The sequence below is a fragment of the Motacilla alba genome, chromosome 1, assembly GCF_015832195.1.
Source record: "Motacilla alba alba isolate MOTALB_02 chromosome 1, Motacilla_alba_V1.0_pri, whole genome shotgun sequence".
Lineage (NCBI taxonomy): Eukaryota > Metazoa > Chordata > Aves > Passeriformes > Motacillidae > Motacilla > Motacilla alba.
In genome coordinates this window covers 83,894,701-83,908,840 of record NC_052016.1, presented here as the reverse complement: position 1 = coordinate 83,908,840, position 14,140 = coordinate 83,894,701, and the positions used below count along the sequence as shown (strand labels likewise).

The 14,140-nt window shown below is 39.1% G+C and overlaps 2 protein-coding genes across 2 annotated transcripts in view; one reads left to right on the top strand and one right to left on the bottom strand.

The window, feature by feature from the left end:
* UGGT2 (UDP-glucose glycoprotein glucosyltransferase 2) overlaps window positions 1-4,959 on the top strand; it is an 81,414-nt gene extending 76,455 nt beyond the window's left edge. The window contains exon 39 of the mRNA XM_038129155.1: window positions 500-4,959. Coding sequence (XP_037985083.1) covers window positions 500-522 — 23 coding nt within the window. The 3' untranslated portion in view covers window positions 523-4,959. The remainder of the gene's footprint in view (window positions 1-499) is intronic.
* DNAJC3 (DnaJ heat shock protein family (Hsp40) member C3) overlaps window positions 3,789-14,140 on the bottom strand; it is a 30,683-nt gene continuing 20,331 nt past the window's right edge. Inside the window, exons 8-12 of the mRNA XM_038129178.1 lie at window positions 12,955-13,060; window positions 12,740-12,860; window positions 8,831-8,963; window positions 7,917-8,065; window positions 3,789-7,483 (exon numbers count right to left, since the gene is read on the bottom strand). Coding sequence (XP_037985106.1) covers window positions 7,326-7,483; window positions 7,917-8,065; window positions 8,831-8,963; window positions 12,740-12,860; window positions 12,955-13,060 — 667 coding nt within the window. The 3' untranslated portion in view covers window positions 3,789-7,325. The remainder of the gene's footprint in view (window positions 7,484-7,916; window positions 8,066-8,830; window positions 8,964-12,739; window positions 12,861-12,954; window positions 13,061-14,140) is intronic.

The following is a 14,140-nucleotide window of genomic DNA, read 5'->3' as shown; positions in this document are numbered from 1 at the left end:
TTGGGGGTGAGGTTTGGTTTTTTGTTTGTTTGGGGGTTTTTGTTGTTGTTTTGTTTGGCTTTGTTGTTGTTTTTTTTAACTAAAATTGTTTTAAACTGAATTAATTAAATAACATGAAAGCCCCAGACAAACAAAACCCAAAAGCAAAAGCCACAAACACACATACAGGACTCCCAGTAAGACTTGACTTCTTGGACTAATGTGAAACAAAATAAAAAGATGATCTCAGCTCTCAAGGTTGAAGAAAAAATTAGCAGATAAATATTTGTAAGTCTTGAGTGGAGAAACAAATTCACTTTTCCTTTTAAAGAATTCATAGTGGGTTTTATTCTTTGTGAAAGCTTCTGATCAGCTTGTAGCAAGGCTCCAAAAATGAAGTTCATGTTCCTGAACTGAGTGATTAGCAGGAAATGGAAAGTAAAAGGCTTTCTCCACATCTTACAAACCCAGGCACTGTCTTTATCTAACTCTTCTGTGTATTTTTCCCCTTTGGCTACAGGGCTCAAGCATGATGAACTTTAGCACAGCCTGTGACCAGCAATGGTGACAGCTTGAGTCTTCTGGGAAGGACTGAACAGAATTTACAGCTGTTACATTGGCACTATTTGCAATATTCTTTAATGTGAAGTCAAATATTTTATAACTTAACGTGTTATTTAAAACATTTTTAAATGCAATACAAAAATGAGAAATCCACAGGTACTTGGAGGTTTGGGTTTTTTTAACCAGTATGGAGCAGCTTCCCAATGGCTTTGCTTTTCTTTTCCTTCTTTAAAGGAAAGTCTGCTCAGAGGACTTTGGAATATGAAGAAAGATGTGTTCAGCATTGTCAGTCCGGGGGAGGACACACACACTAAATACCTACTTGAAAACTGTTTTGTGCATATTCCATGCATTAGGCTTACTGTATTTAAATATCAAAAATTTTGGTTATATGCCCTGCTTTTGGTTATATAGTTTTGTCCCTCAAGAAGTGCTGTGTTTGCAATAAAGAATTTCATAAAAAATAAGATGTCTAATTTAGACCACACAAAGATAACTCCACATGGAAGCTAAAGCAAGGAATGACACTCTTCATTTATTATGCAGGATTGCTGCACTCTTAGGGATTTTTAAAACTAATTTTTGATTCTTAGGCTCCTTTTGGCCTCCTAAATAGTGTGTGATAAAATTCCATTATGGTTTTGGTTGAGGTGATTTTCCGACCAGCATACATTGCATCAGAAGGTCAGTACCTGAAAGCTGCTTCTACTCACTTCTGATTATCATCATCCTGTTTATAACTGAAAAGAAAATAATAAAATACATGAGTATTTTTTTGACTATCAGTGGTGTCTCCTGTAATTTTCTAAACCTGTACTCACAAAACTGTTGCTTTAATAGGATAGTGACATTTTGATCCCACAAAAATTGCAGGGAAAAGTTCTTGCAATACCCATATTTGAACATGGGGGCTTTGTGTCTCAAAGTGAAATCTAGTGCCTTAAATACACACCCTCTTGTTCAGGCTGTGCTGGTTTCAGAATGGGATTGGATGAGACCACACATTCTTTTAAGAAGTCTTCCAGTTTAAATGCTTGAAATTACACAAGACCATGTAATTAGCACTAAGTGGGTGAATCAGCAAGGATTGCACATTATTTCCATAGCAGCAAATAATTGAATAAACAACTAGGGAAATGAGGCAGATTTTGTATCCACTGTCATTGTCCTCAGCTGTTGGTTACTTTCAATTTCTTGCTGTAAGAGCGAGTATTTAAAATCACATGTTGCTGATATTTTTGAAGCCATAGTACTAAGGAATGTGAGACATGCAGATTTTTTCACAGCTCTCTGTATTTTCTGTGGTTTTACCTTCATGCATTCTGAACAGTTCTAACATGTCACATACAGGTTTTTAAATGCCTGTTGAGGGATTTCCTTTGTATGAAGTACCCAGTGGAGTATTTCCTGTGTAACCCAATGAAAGCCTAATGTCAGTTCCCTTTATGTATGACCCATTTCAGTGCAGGAGCTGTTCTGTTATGCTTGTTCTCTTAATTACTTCAGGATATCATGCAGCAAGTCAAACATATTTGAACATCAGCTTTAAGTTGGTATTTTTGTACCACAGAGATGGACTTGTAATTGGCTTAGCAGCTGCCTGTGCACCATTACTATAAATGCCATGCATGAAAAGGAAGTAACTGATTTGCCATAGCAGAGGACAAAAACCCTCAAACCATTATTCAGCTGTTTGCTGCATTATTTTATTTTGTTTTCAAAACAGTTTTCAGATTTATACTTCCATCCTGCTGCCTGAGTCTGCAGCAGTATTTCACATGGATCTGCCTTGGCATTCCAAGCTTGAAGCATATATTGGAAAACTTGCTTTAGGACAGAAGTTAAAGGTTCTTTAAGAAACCTTAGTTCTCTTTAATTATGATTATCTGCAGTATAAAGTGTAGATAATTCATGCACTGATTTCATGTTCATTTTCTCTGTAGCATCCTGTTCTTTTTAAAATTGGATTACCTCTACTGGCTTTAAAAAAAGAAATAGTTCCTTTTTATTTCTTTGAGATTGCTTAAATGATTAGAATGTAATTTTATAAATGTAATTTGCTGGAGATAATTTTGAAGATGTAAAAGGTTTCATGCAATTTTCTTGTGTTTTCTATATTTGTACAAAATGTCCTAGTGGTTTTTTCCCTGCATAATACCACTTTCAAAAAAAAGCTTTTTTTGAGATATACAATGGTTTATAAAATAAGAAAGGTCCCACAAACATATTCACTACTTTTCACAGATCTCTTTAAGGCAGCACTTTGAGTCATTAGCATGTCATTATATTTTAACACTAAATCCATGGATTGTGTATGTTGTACAAAATATTAAAAGGTTCCACTGGAGGAAAAAAAGATGGATTGTTTTCTGCTCTCCCTTTTTGTATTACACAATTACCATTCCCTACTTGGCTAACAGAGCCAAAGAAAAAAAAAGGCAGCAAGAAAGTGTTTTTGCAGGGAAGCAACAGCCATGTTCAAATCAAAGCGTCTGCTGTGAGGTGAGATGTAGTGGTGCAGAAAGAGCTTATTTTTTATTTCCAGTCTCTGTGCTGTGCCCTGTGAAAGGGATGAAAACACATGCTGGTTTAGAGTATTGCCAAAACATGGTGCCACTCAGTAAATAAGCAAAAGAATATTTGAACTATTCAAATGAAGGGGTTTTACAATTTACATTCCTATGACAGGGTCTTTTCTATATCTTGATCTTTAGCTCAGCTGGTAAGTTTAACAGAAAATGAACAAACCAGGCATTAGTGCAGTATTGTTGATGAGCCAGAGCTTTAGTATTAAAAATATTTCTCAGTAAGGTTCCTTTTAACCTATTCCCTGAATCAAGTACTTGCCTTCAGTCTGAGACTTCATGGAATGACAGGATACCAGGTTGGAAAGGACCTCAAGGATCATCTGGTCCAGCCTTCTTTGGCAAAAGCACGGTCCAGGCAAGATGACTCAGCACCCAGTCAGGCAAATCTTATAGTCCAGCAGTGGGGAATCCAGCATTTCCCAGGCATATTCCAAGGGCTGGTTGTTCTCACTGTGAAGTCAGCACTCAACAGAGCTTCTACAGTTGCTGCAGTTGACTTCTATACAGCAAGGTTCTCTGCCACAAACAATGTGGCTGCTGCCTCCTCTTGTCCCCTGCCTGCAGAAGTGCCCTCTGCATTCCTGCACAGCTCCAGCTTCAAGCCTGAAGAGCAGCATGAGGAAAGAAGGACAACAAATACACAGCAGTGCTTTCTTGTCATCATAAATATCTTTATTGTGAAAAATACCATAAAATAATTCCCACAGTTCTAGAAAAAACAGTTCTTGCTTTGTAGATTTATGATTCCATATAAAGACATTTTATAATCTGAAACATTTGATAAACCTCTGGCTAACTTTACTTATCCTTCTTTAAACATGAAACTGCTACTTAGTAATTTGCTGAGGGCGAAAAAAAAAATTATCCTCCCATTAATTTTGTTACGGCTTCATGGATAAAAGTGTGTATCACAGAGCAAACAATACCTTACAATAAGGCACTTTTAAATACAACTAACCTGCTATGCTATCCTGGCTAGTTCCCAGCAAAGCTCCTATAAATCACAGCCCTAAACAGAAGAATAATTCTTGTTCCAAACACCGGTCTGAAAACTGAAATGATAACAAGCATTAGGGTTTGTTGGTTTTTTTTTAAAGTTTAAGCTAACACATTTTCTGCATATGTCTCAAGTTTGAGTTCTTCAGTTTGCAATTCACTTTGAATCTCTTTTAACACTGATCGATTATTGTATCAGTACTTTACCAAGGAAAATATGCTCCCTCCCACCTTCATTTTAAAACAAGTAGGAAACAGGTTTATTAGAACTGAGAGAACTCCACAGAGAAAGTTTGCATCTACAGCCGGGCCAACGATGGGAACAATGCTTCATGCACATCTCAAGGTTGACAAACTACCGAGACATTTACTTCAATGTTCAGTTACTGAACATTATTGCACTACAGACACCCACGAATAAATAAAAAGGCGAGTTCAGCTTCCTTGCGTGTCGTCTGCATCATTAACACTCAGCATGGGACCAGCACTTCATTTGCCAGAGTCATGTCAGGAAATGCAGCGCCGGAGCTGGAGAGCCTTGCAACACAAATGGTTTCTTTTAAACACAACTTTGTCTTTCTGTTTTCCCAGAATACCTCAACGCCCTTCGAAACAGCACCGGGGTGGTTAACACTTCTTGTGCACAGCAGCTGCTCAATACTAGGAGAGCCTTGTTCTCCACTGTCGTGTTTTGCAATTGTTTCCAAGAACCTGTCTTCCAACAAAAGGAATCTATGAACAGCAATCATGCATCAATCATCTTCCTTCTTCTACTGACTACATTCAAGCTTTGTTGTTCTTAAAATGTAATTTTCCCGTTCCCGTTCATTCATTTTCAAAATGCACATGATCCTTTTTTGTTCCTCTCTGTCCCGCTGTCTCCAAGAAACAAATCCACACTGCTCCAACATCAGTGCCTTGTATGAAGAATTTACTCATGAGGGAACATCTTATTCCTTCTCAAGACAAAAAAAATTAAACCTCAGGAAACAATTCTCTCAGCTCGAGCTTTTAAAGCTGCACAAGGGCAGTCTTTTGAAAGAGAACTTATTTCCAGCAGTCCCCAGGCACAAAAGCACAGCTGGCTGCAGTCTTTACTGTGACTTCCCACAGCCCAGCCACTCCTGCATGTACCAAATTGGGCCCATCACTCACGTTGCTCATTCAATACTCAATACTTTAAAAGCAGCCCCTGCTGCAGTGAGCAAGGCAATACAGAAGTGTTCCAATGGCTCGCACACAACCCCAGGGCCAGCGCAGCTGGGTGGAGCTCGCCCTCAGGGTGCAGGGCTGACAAGAGCCGCACAGCTGCCCCCCACAGCTACCTGCCCAACTTTAGGTCCTGCCAGCACTCAGCAGGTGCACACAGGCCAAGCCCATGGGGCAGCAGGTTCCTCACTGTGCAGTCAGGTTCTGTCTGTTCTCAGGGCCCCAGCCCCTGAGAGCCGTGCCAGCCTTGAATGCTCTCAACAGCCCTGAGCATCTCCAACAGCTCAAGCAAAAATATTTCCAACAGGTCACAAGCACAAGTTGAACTTGTAGAAAAGTCATTCAACTTAGTGAACATCCAACACTGGAGTTTAAGAGGCTGCTGTGGTGGTTTTGTACCATAAACCATTAAAAATCGCCACACAACCTCCTCAGTTTGAAGATAAATTTGTGAACACTGACCTTTAAAACTGCTGTTGAAAAACATTTTACAAAGCTGCATGGCCTTGCAATTATGTTGGTGAAGTACTTGAGGCAGGAGCCAAGGGTTCTGCTTCAACAGCAACTTCATCTACTGTAAGAAACCCCTCTCCTTCAGACTGAAGGCCTTATTTGCTAATTTCATTTGTTTTACTGAGGCTGCTTACGTTTTCAAGTGCCAGGAGTTGAAGCAAGAGAAAACTCCTATCAACTGATTATTGTTTTCCAGTTAAAATCCAATCAAGAGAACACTGATGAACTGTAATTCTTGCATTCCAAGAAAATGGCTGCTGATGAAACTCAGTAATTATGTCAGTAATTATGACAGATGCAGTTACAGAACGCGAAGACTCCTCACTCCTACCAGCTGCAGCCCTGGTAACACCACACAGCGCATTCACACGACTCCACAAACTACACCAACCCCATTTTAAGAATGTACATATAGAAAAAAAATTAGAAACAGACTTTTGGCTAGTGGGAAATGAGTCCCTCTTTTTGCACACAGCTGTCTCTGCAGTACCGATGCTGTTACACAAAACAAAATTACTACAATTTCATGTAGTACTAACTCCCTGTTGCGTCATGCAGCAGAATTGAAGTTGTATTGCAGGGTAAGGCTGGAGTTAATATCACACTCCTGCAGTACACTCACATCAAAACCTGTCTCAGTCCTGACTTTATGTACAGAACCAAAAAATTGCTGCAGAGTCAGGGAAATGTCACATCAAATTTTCTGCTCAAATCTGAAGCAGGTATTTTGTTGAAGTGCAAACTACTCAAAAATCATACCTAAACAAACACCCAAAATCACATTCAGAAAAGAACTGTTCTGAAAAACAAGTCTTTCCCCCCATCCCCACCTCACTGCTGACAATTCCACCAAGGAAATCACGCCAATTAATTTCAGGTTAGTGAACAACAAAGTGAGCAGGTATTTCAGATACAGTTTCTCCCAAGCACTCTTTGCCCAGAGCGACTGTTGGGATTGGTTCAGTGCGCAGCCTCTTCCCCACCTCTGGAACTGCCAACACCAATCCAGCAGGTGGGTCACTTGGGTTTCCTCTTAAAAATACTGGGAGATGGATCATTCTGCTGAGCACAACCAACAGTTTGTTAACGTAGAGACTACTGTAACTACCCTTGCCATATTTATTAGGCCCCAATCCACAAAAATATTTACATGCATTTTTATCTTTAAGCATATACTTGAATTCTAAATTTAAGTGTTGTCCTAAGTAGCATCTTACTGTTTTTTCCATCGTAGGAATAAACCTGTTCTGCATATCCACAGCAAATACATAGGCAGCACAACCCCCATCAGTGTGAGCTTGTCAAGCTCATCACAAACCAACGAAAGAAAAAAGGAGTTTTCTTCTAGTGCAGTAAGACTCTGGGTTAAGGACAACATTATAGAAATTAAGATTTTGGGTCTTGAACTGAGAGACTTTTTATTTTTCAACGAATTAAGTAAAAAACAGCAGCAGCCACCCAGAAACAGTCTTGGCTCTAACTGAAGTGAAATTTGAATGTAAATGGTCCTCCTCCAGAACCAAAGGGGTTGAATCCTTGCCACGTGTTCCAGCTCCTGTGGAAAGGGTTGTTGCCGCCCTGCTGACTCTCCGCATCCAGTGGGTCCTCTCCCGCATCAAACTTCCGCCTCATTTCTGGAGGAAACAAAACCAAACTGGAATCATGGCACAGTAATAACAGGTTTTCTCCAGAGTACTTCACTTGCTGTTATAATCTAAATGCAGTTTGCAATAGCACTTGAAGCAGAAGGAGACACACATGTCCTTGACATAAGTATATCCAGAGTTGGCCAATCCTAGAAATCTCTACAAGATGTTATCCCTAGAAGAGACCTTCAAAATGTAATTTTTATTTGACTTTTAACAAAAGTCACTGAAACACAGTAAGTACAGTTTACATCTGACTTCACACAACAGACTGGATTCAAGTATTAGTGTACTGCTTTTTTAAGATGGGTAAGGGCAGAAAGGGAAAAAGGGAATCTGAAATGCTTGTTATGACTTACACGTTTGCTTTGACCTTGATGTTAAAAAAATAACTAAAAATAATAAGGCACTGCATCATTACCTGGGTCAGTGAGGACTTCTTTCGCAGCTGCGATATCGATGAATTTCTTCTCTGCTTTCTTTTTTTCTTCCTCACTCTGGAAGTTATCAGGGTGCCACTGGGATGCCAGTTTTCTATAAGCTTTTATGATTTCTTGCTTTCGAGCATTTCTAGATGGATAAAATTACAGATAACTTCATTTTCTGATTGTTTAAATGCCACACTAATGAAGTTTATTTTAAACACTGAGACACTAATTAAGGCCATCAGGAAAGTTAGGAGGTGCTGTTAACCTTCTGCAAATAGCATTGAAGACTCTTTACACAAAACAAAGGAAGCAAGTTGCAACCTTGAGCAAAAATTCCTCACTCTCTCCTTCACCACCCATATACTCCTCTTGGAAAGATGCTACTGCCAGTGACTTTGCAGAATACAGTTCTCAGTCTGAGGAATTTACCATCAGATGAGTAACAAAAAAACAGATCAAATTAGTTCCCAATTGGAAGGACGACCAATACTAGTTCAGAACTTCGCTTGCTCCTCATTAGCAAGGGAAGTTGTTCAGTCAGTCCTTCCAGACTCTTCCAATCTATCCCACTATCTGCCACAATTTTTGTTACTTTTAGTAATTCTTGCCAGTCTTCATTCTGTCCCCAACTCATCCATATGACTCAGGGTCATGTATACTAAGATTTTCTTCCTAAAGAATTTATTTCCTCTCTTCCTGATGTTGTTTTTCCATTCTTTCTAAAGGAACTGTAAACAAATGCCACTTTACAAGCTGAACGCTAAAAATGAGTGCAGCAGAAGAGTGAAGATAGCAAGATACAGAACAAAAATTAACACTCAGCAGAACAAATTCAAGTGATCAGCCCTAGAAGGACTGGTTTAAATAACCATCTTTCACATCATCATCTCTGGAATTAGTATCTCACCTTTTTACTCCCAGGATTTTATAATAATCCCTCTTCTGTGATTGCTTCAGCATTCTCTGGGCACGTTCCAGCCCTTCCCGAATCTGCTGGTCATTTTCACTATTGGCTTGAGCAGTCTCATAGTCTTTAATAGCTTTTATAAAAAAAAAAAAAAGTCAATGAAAAAAGGTTTCACTACTCTACAAACTTCCAGTTAAAGAACTCAGCCACTCAACAAAACTGAAGCTTTGTTATTACCATATAGAAACAGCAAAACTTTAATTTCAACTTTACATGTTTTGGGTTTTTTTAGTCTTAATTAAAAAATCATGGAATAGAGGAAATTCACTTTCACACATGAATTAGGTCATTTTCTTTCTTTAGGTTCATCACACTTGTGGGAAATTAAAAAGAAGGGGGGGTACCAATGAAAGTCACAACATTCTCTGGATGTTACTACAGCCACAAGGATGAACATAATGAGTAGCTAGGACTGGGATGAAGAAACAGAAACCAAGAAGAAAGATTCAGCAATTAGTACTTGAAAAGCCCACTGCACATTAGTCCCACATTGTTGTTCAACTGAAGGATGAATTAACCAGAGTTCTTAAATGAATACTCATTCTTCTCCCCCTGTCTGCACTCAATCAAGACAATCAAAAGTCTCTTCCTCTTTAGTGACTATAAAGACAGATTTCAGACTACCAGTAAGTTCATATTGTTAGCAGAAGGCAAATATTGGCTTTTTACACCTCTGCATGCATAATATGCAAACAGTTATATTTTAGTGGGTTTTTTACCAAAGGCATGCTCTCACTTATTTCAAGAGTTTCATTTCTCAGAAATTAAAGGAAGAGAAGAAAATTTTTAAGAAATTTGAAGTCTACGCTTCTTTAAGTAAATTATTATTGCAAGTTCTTAAAATACTAAGTTCATATATTCTTTAATATCAAAATTATCAAGGGAAGCAAGTTGAAGTCTTTAATAAGACTGCTCTTCTTTCACTGTTATAATAATCCTCAAGGTCTGATTCGCAGGTCCAAGTTTCTTACGTTTCTCAAGTTAGACAAAGTACTAGCATCAGATTATTTCCAAGCAGATGCTATTTCTCAGCAGGTGTTACATTTGTTTTTCACTGTTTCTGAGCAAGACAGCAGGAAGTGCTAATGAATTTGTATTACCCAGACATCTGATACCACTGCAATCTTGTTTCAGTTACTGGAAAAAAAACCTCCAAAAAGTATTGCCAGAGCCCAAACAATTTCCTAGGCTACTACAAGCCAAACGAAATTTCTATTCATTTTCACATCACAGGACACTGCCTTTACTGCTTAAAGCATTCTGGCTTCTACTTGTATTTTTCATCATTTGTTCCGTCATCAAAAAAAAAAAAAAAAACCCAAAACAGGAGTGTGCACTAATATCTGTGCTGAATATATGCTATCAAAACTAATAAAAGCAGTGAAAATGCAGAGATTTCATTATGCTGCTTTATTACACCAATAATGTTAAGCCCCACTGAACTTCATCTGCTTCAGGTAATACTAGGAGAAGCTGGCAGAATGTCCTGCCAAATGCAGGTTAGATTGCTCAGCCTCACTTAGCACTACATCACCTACAGCACCATCATGGGAAACCTGCTCAGGAGTCAACTACCTGCCACAACAGTATTAGATTTCTCTTCTTTTTTTCTTAATCAACTTCCTTATTTAAGGACTGCAGGCATTAAGCACAAGGGAAGGTGTTTCAGTGCTGCACACTGCAGAGGGAATGCATCCAGCACACTCTGCAAGCACACATCGCACTTTCCCTCTTTAATTTTGATGGCACACTTCAGTGTAGGGATCTTCCTCTTTCAGATAGCTAACTACTCTCTCCATCTGAGGGGTGAATGTTGGAAGCAGGTGGAAAATGATGGCAATTTCATGACCACAAGAAGTTTGCTACAAAGCCAGGAGGAATTACTAATAATTCCAGCCTAGGAATTATTACTAATTCCTAGTATGTCAAGTGAGATATTTAATCCATTCTTTTGAGTCACTATTTCTAAAAGCAGTAGTACATCACAAGCAAACAGAAGAGTCACTGCTGCTTCTTACTGGCCTGCTATTTCAGAAAGCTTCCTTTCATCCTATTCCATGACATGAAAGGAACATCTATTTCCCAGTGTCATTTTCAGTTTAAATACTCCAGTCAAATCTAACTCTCATTATTTCAATACAAGAATCTTCACAATCTCTCAAAAGGTAATCGTATCTCTAAACAACCTTGCTGGCTTTGGTACCTTGCCTGAGTTTTTAAAATGGTGACAGATTAAGTCTGTATGTGGAATGATGGCACATTTCCCATCAAACATGAGTAACTGCAGACAACCTACAACCCTGACTGTTAAGAGAAATAACAGAAACACTTTATGCCCTTACTGAAATCTCTACAGTAGTAGAGTGCGGAGGGAAAAAAAAGAAAACACAAAAATTAGTATGTTCTGACCAATTCTGAAACAGCAAGGCAGGTTTTTTCCTTTTTTGACAAAACTTGTGCTCTAGACAGATAGACTTCTGTACTTATGAGGTATGCCAGAAATGGAGTCATTAAACATCTGTCTCTGTAGACAAGCCCTGGATCCCATGTGATTATCAAGTAATTAAAACCATCTCATGAACACAGCTATACAAAGTGAACTGCATCTTGAACACTTAGCAATAATCACCTTCAGAGTTCTGAATTACAAGTACTTTGAAATTTCCTACCTTTAACAGGAAAATAGGTGCCTCCAGCTTGAAAATTTTTTTGAAGGAAGAATGAGAATCGTTTTGCCCCTTTAAATATGAGACTACAATTTTAATTGCTCCGGTGTTCTCTATGGCAAAGAGAAACCAGCCATCAAAAGATAAATGAAGATACCTCCAGGCAGATGAACAGTAATGGGCTGCAATGCTGGTGATGGAGGCTCTGCTGGAAGGCAGAGTATAACTACATGCACCTCGCTGCGGTCAAGGGCAGGAGGAAGGCACAGGAGATGTTACACAATCTGGAGAAGCACAGTTCTGCTCTAGCATGGTTCTTCACTTGGAACCAGGCTAGGCCAAGCCCAGCATGCACCAGCACAAGAAATAAGCTCTCCCAGATTCCAGGTATGACCTCTCTGATTGCTTATATCCTGTAACAGGGAGCCATTCGCCACAGCACAAGATCAGGTTGGCTGTCTGCAATTGTGCAGAACCTTGTTAAAAAACTTCTTTCTTCCAATTCGCTACAGTTTGAGTCACCCTCCCTGGAGGTATCTAAAAGTGATGCAGACATGGCACTTGGAGACACGGTTTAGTGGTGGACTTGGCAGTGCCAGGTTAAATGGTTGGACTTGATAATCTTAGAAGTCATTTCTATCACTCCATGTAATAGGATGCATCGTACAGAAACTCCATATGGAAAATGCAGCCTCGGGAATAGAATCAGTTTACTCTCTAAGCAACACTACAGAGATCCACGGAAGAGAAGCAATGGCTGTTACCCTCCTCTGGGAAAAGAACAGCATTATTTCATGCTGCCATCTCAAGACATGAAAAAGGAGCTCCTAAAATGGATTTACATTACCCTAACTCTAATTACCTTTTACCTCTAAATGCAATTCTCTGACACTGCTGATTATATAAAACGTCTCTGAGTTGAGTAATCTGCACAGTCTCATAAAACATCCTGAACACAGTCCCCTGTTGTAAAGACAACTTTTCTGTAGATAAAACAAGTACATTCCACTTACACTAATCAAGACAAAATTACCACGAAGTATTTTTGTAAATCTGCAACTACCAGGGCTAATTAAGGATAACATGGTGGAGAATCAAAGTGCATGTTAAAAAAAAGCCTTTGAAACACCGACTACATTTTAAACGCCCACATTAAGTATGTGCCAACGGCATACAAGTGTACCTTCTTCATACATGTCTTCTAGCAAATAAGCTTCTGCTCTGTCTTTCAGGGCATTCACGTTGGTTGGTTCCAGCTGCAGAACTTCTGAACAAAGTTTGATGGCTTCTGTAGCCTGCTGATTCTAGAGAGGCAAAAGTAAAACCAAACTCATGTAGTTGTGAAAGTTTTGTTTCATGTTTGTCTTGAAGACATTTAGAGGGAGATAATAGAATTACCTTTGATAAGCAGTGACAGATCCTTTCTTTGGCACGAGTAGAATAAATTGGGACTTCTGGCTCAGTTTTCATTACAGATTCATATTTACTGATAGCATCTTCATACCTGTTTAAATCATAAAGCGTAATATCATGAAATGTAATCACTATCTCAGGGTGTTGCATTTTATATAAAAATTCTTAAAACTCACAGACTCTCCCATCCTTCTACCGAGGGCCTTTCCCTTCCATAGCCTCAAAGGCAAAGTGTGAAACAATAGTATAAAGAAAACTTGCAGGCACTTCAAGAATTACATTCCTATTTCCTTTTCTGTGCTGAGAGACAGAAGAGCAGGCACTAGGCCAGTCAGGCTTATGCACAAGGTAACAACAGCAATCCTTCACCATGCACAGCCAAGGGTCTCCAGATTTGCCTCCTGTCCAACATGACACTCCACTTCAAAATAAGCATCTCCCCCACTGATACCTGAGATGGACTCAGTTCTGTGCTCACAGTCATAGTCCAGACTATCTGCACATTACAAAAGGTACTTATTCACAGAGGTACAAAAAAGCTCCTAATGTCAGTTTTAATCAGGCAGATGTTTTCTCCTTTTCTTCAGGTTACACAGTAAAGTGTTATTTTGCTGCAAAAGCCTCAAAATGCTAAATTTACATGGTTTGAGCGAGAAACAGATTAGAACATTTACCTAAAAATACAAGAGTGAGATTGAATTCACGGGTTGCTACAAGTTAGAGAAATGCAAGCTCTCAGACTCCCTGAAACTTCACTGATGCTGGACTGAAGAGAGTCCAAACAGACTTCTGGCTGAATAAAACTGGCATGAGTTGTGCTTATTCGATTCCTGATGTGCTTCATTTAAAAAAGCCACCTTGACAATGTCTAATGATTTGTTTGGGGTCCTTACAGCTGGATGGCATGTGCTTAGGAACACAAAATTGAAGTAAAGCAAGAACTACACAAATACGGAGGCACTGTCTATCATTTAACAGGGTGCATAAAAGAAAAAAAAGCTTATCAGTCAGAACCACTTCTGCCAGCAAGGAACTGCAGAGTTACTAAGTGATTTTAGTCTTAAGACACGGTCCTTTCATCAGAGACTAGCTGAAGTTGGATGGAACTCTTAGAAGTCATCTCATCTAACCCCACTGCCCATGCAGGGGGCACCTCTAGAAATCTGCCTAC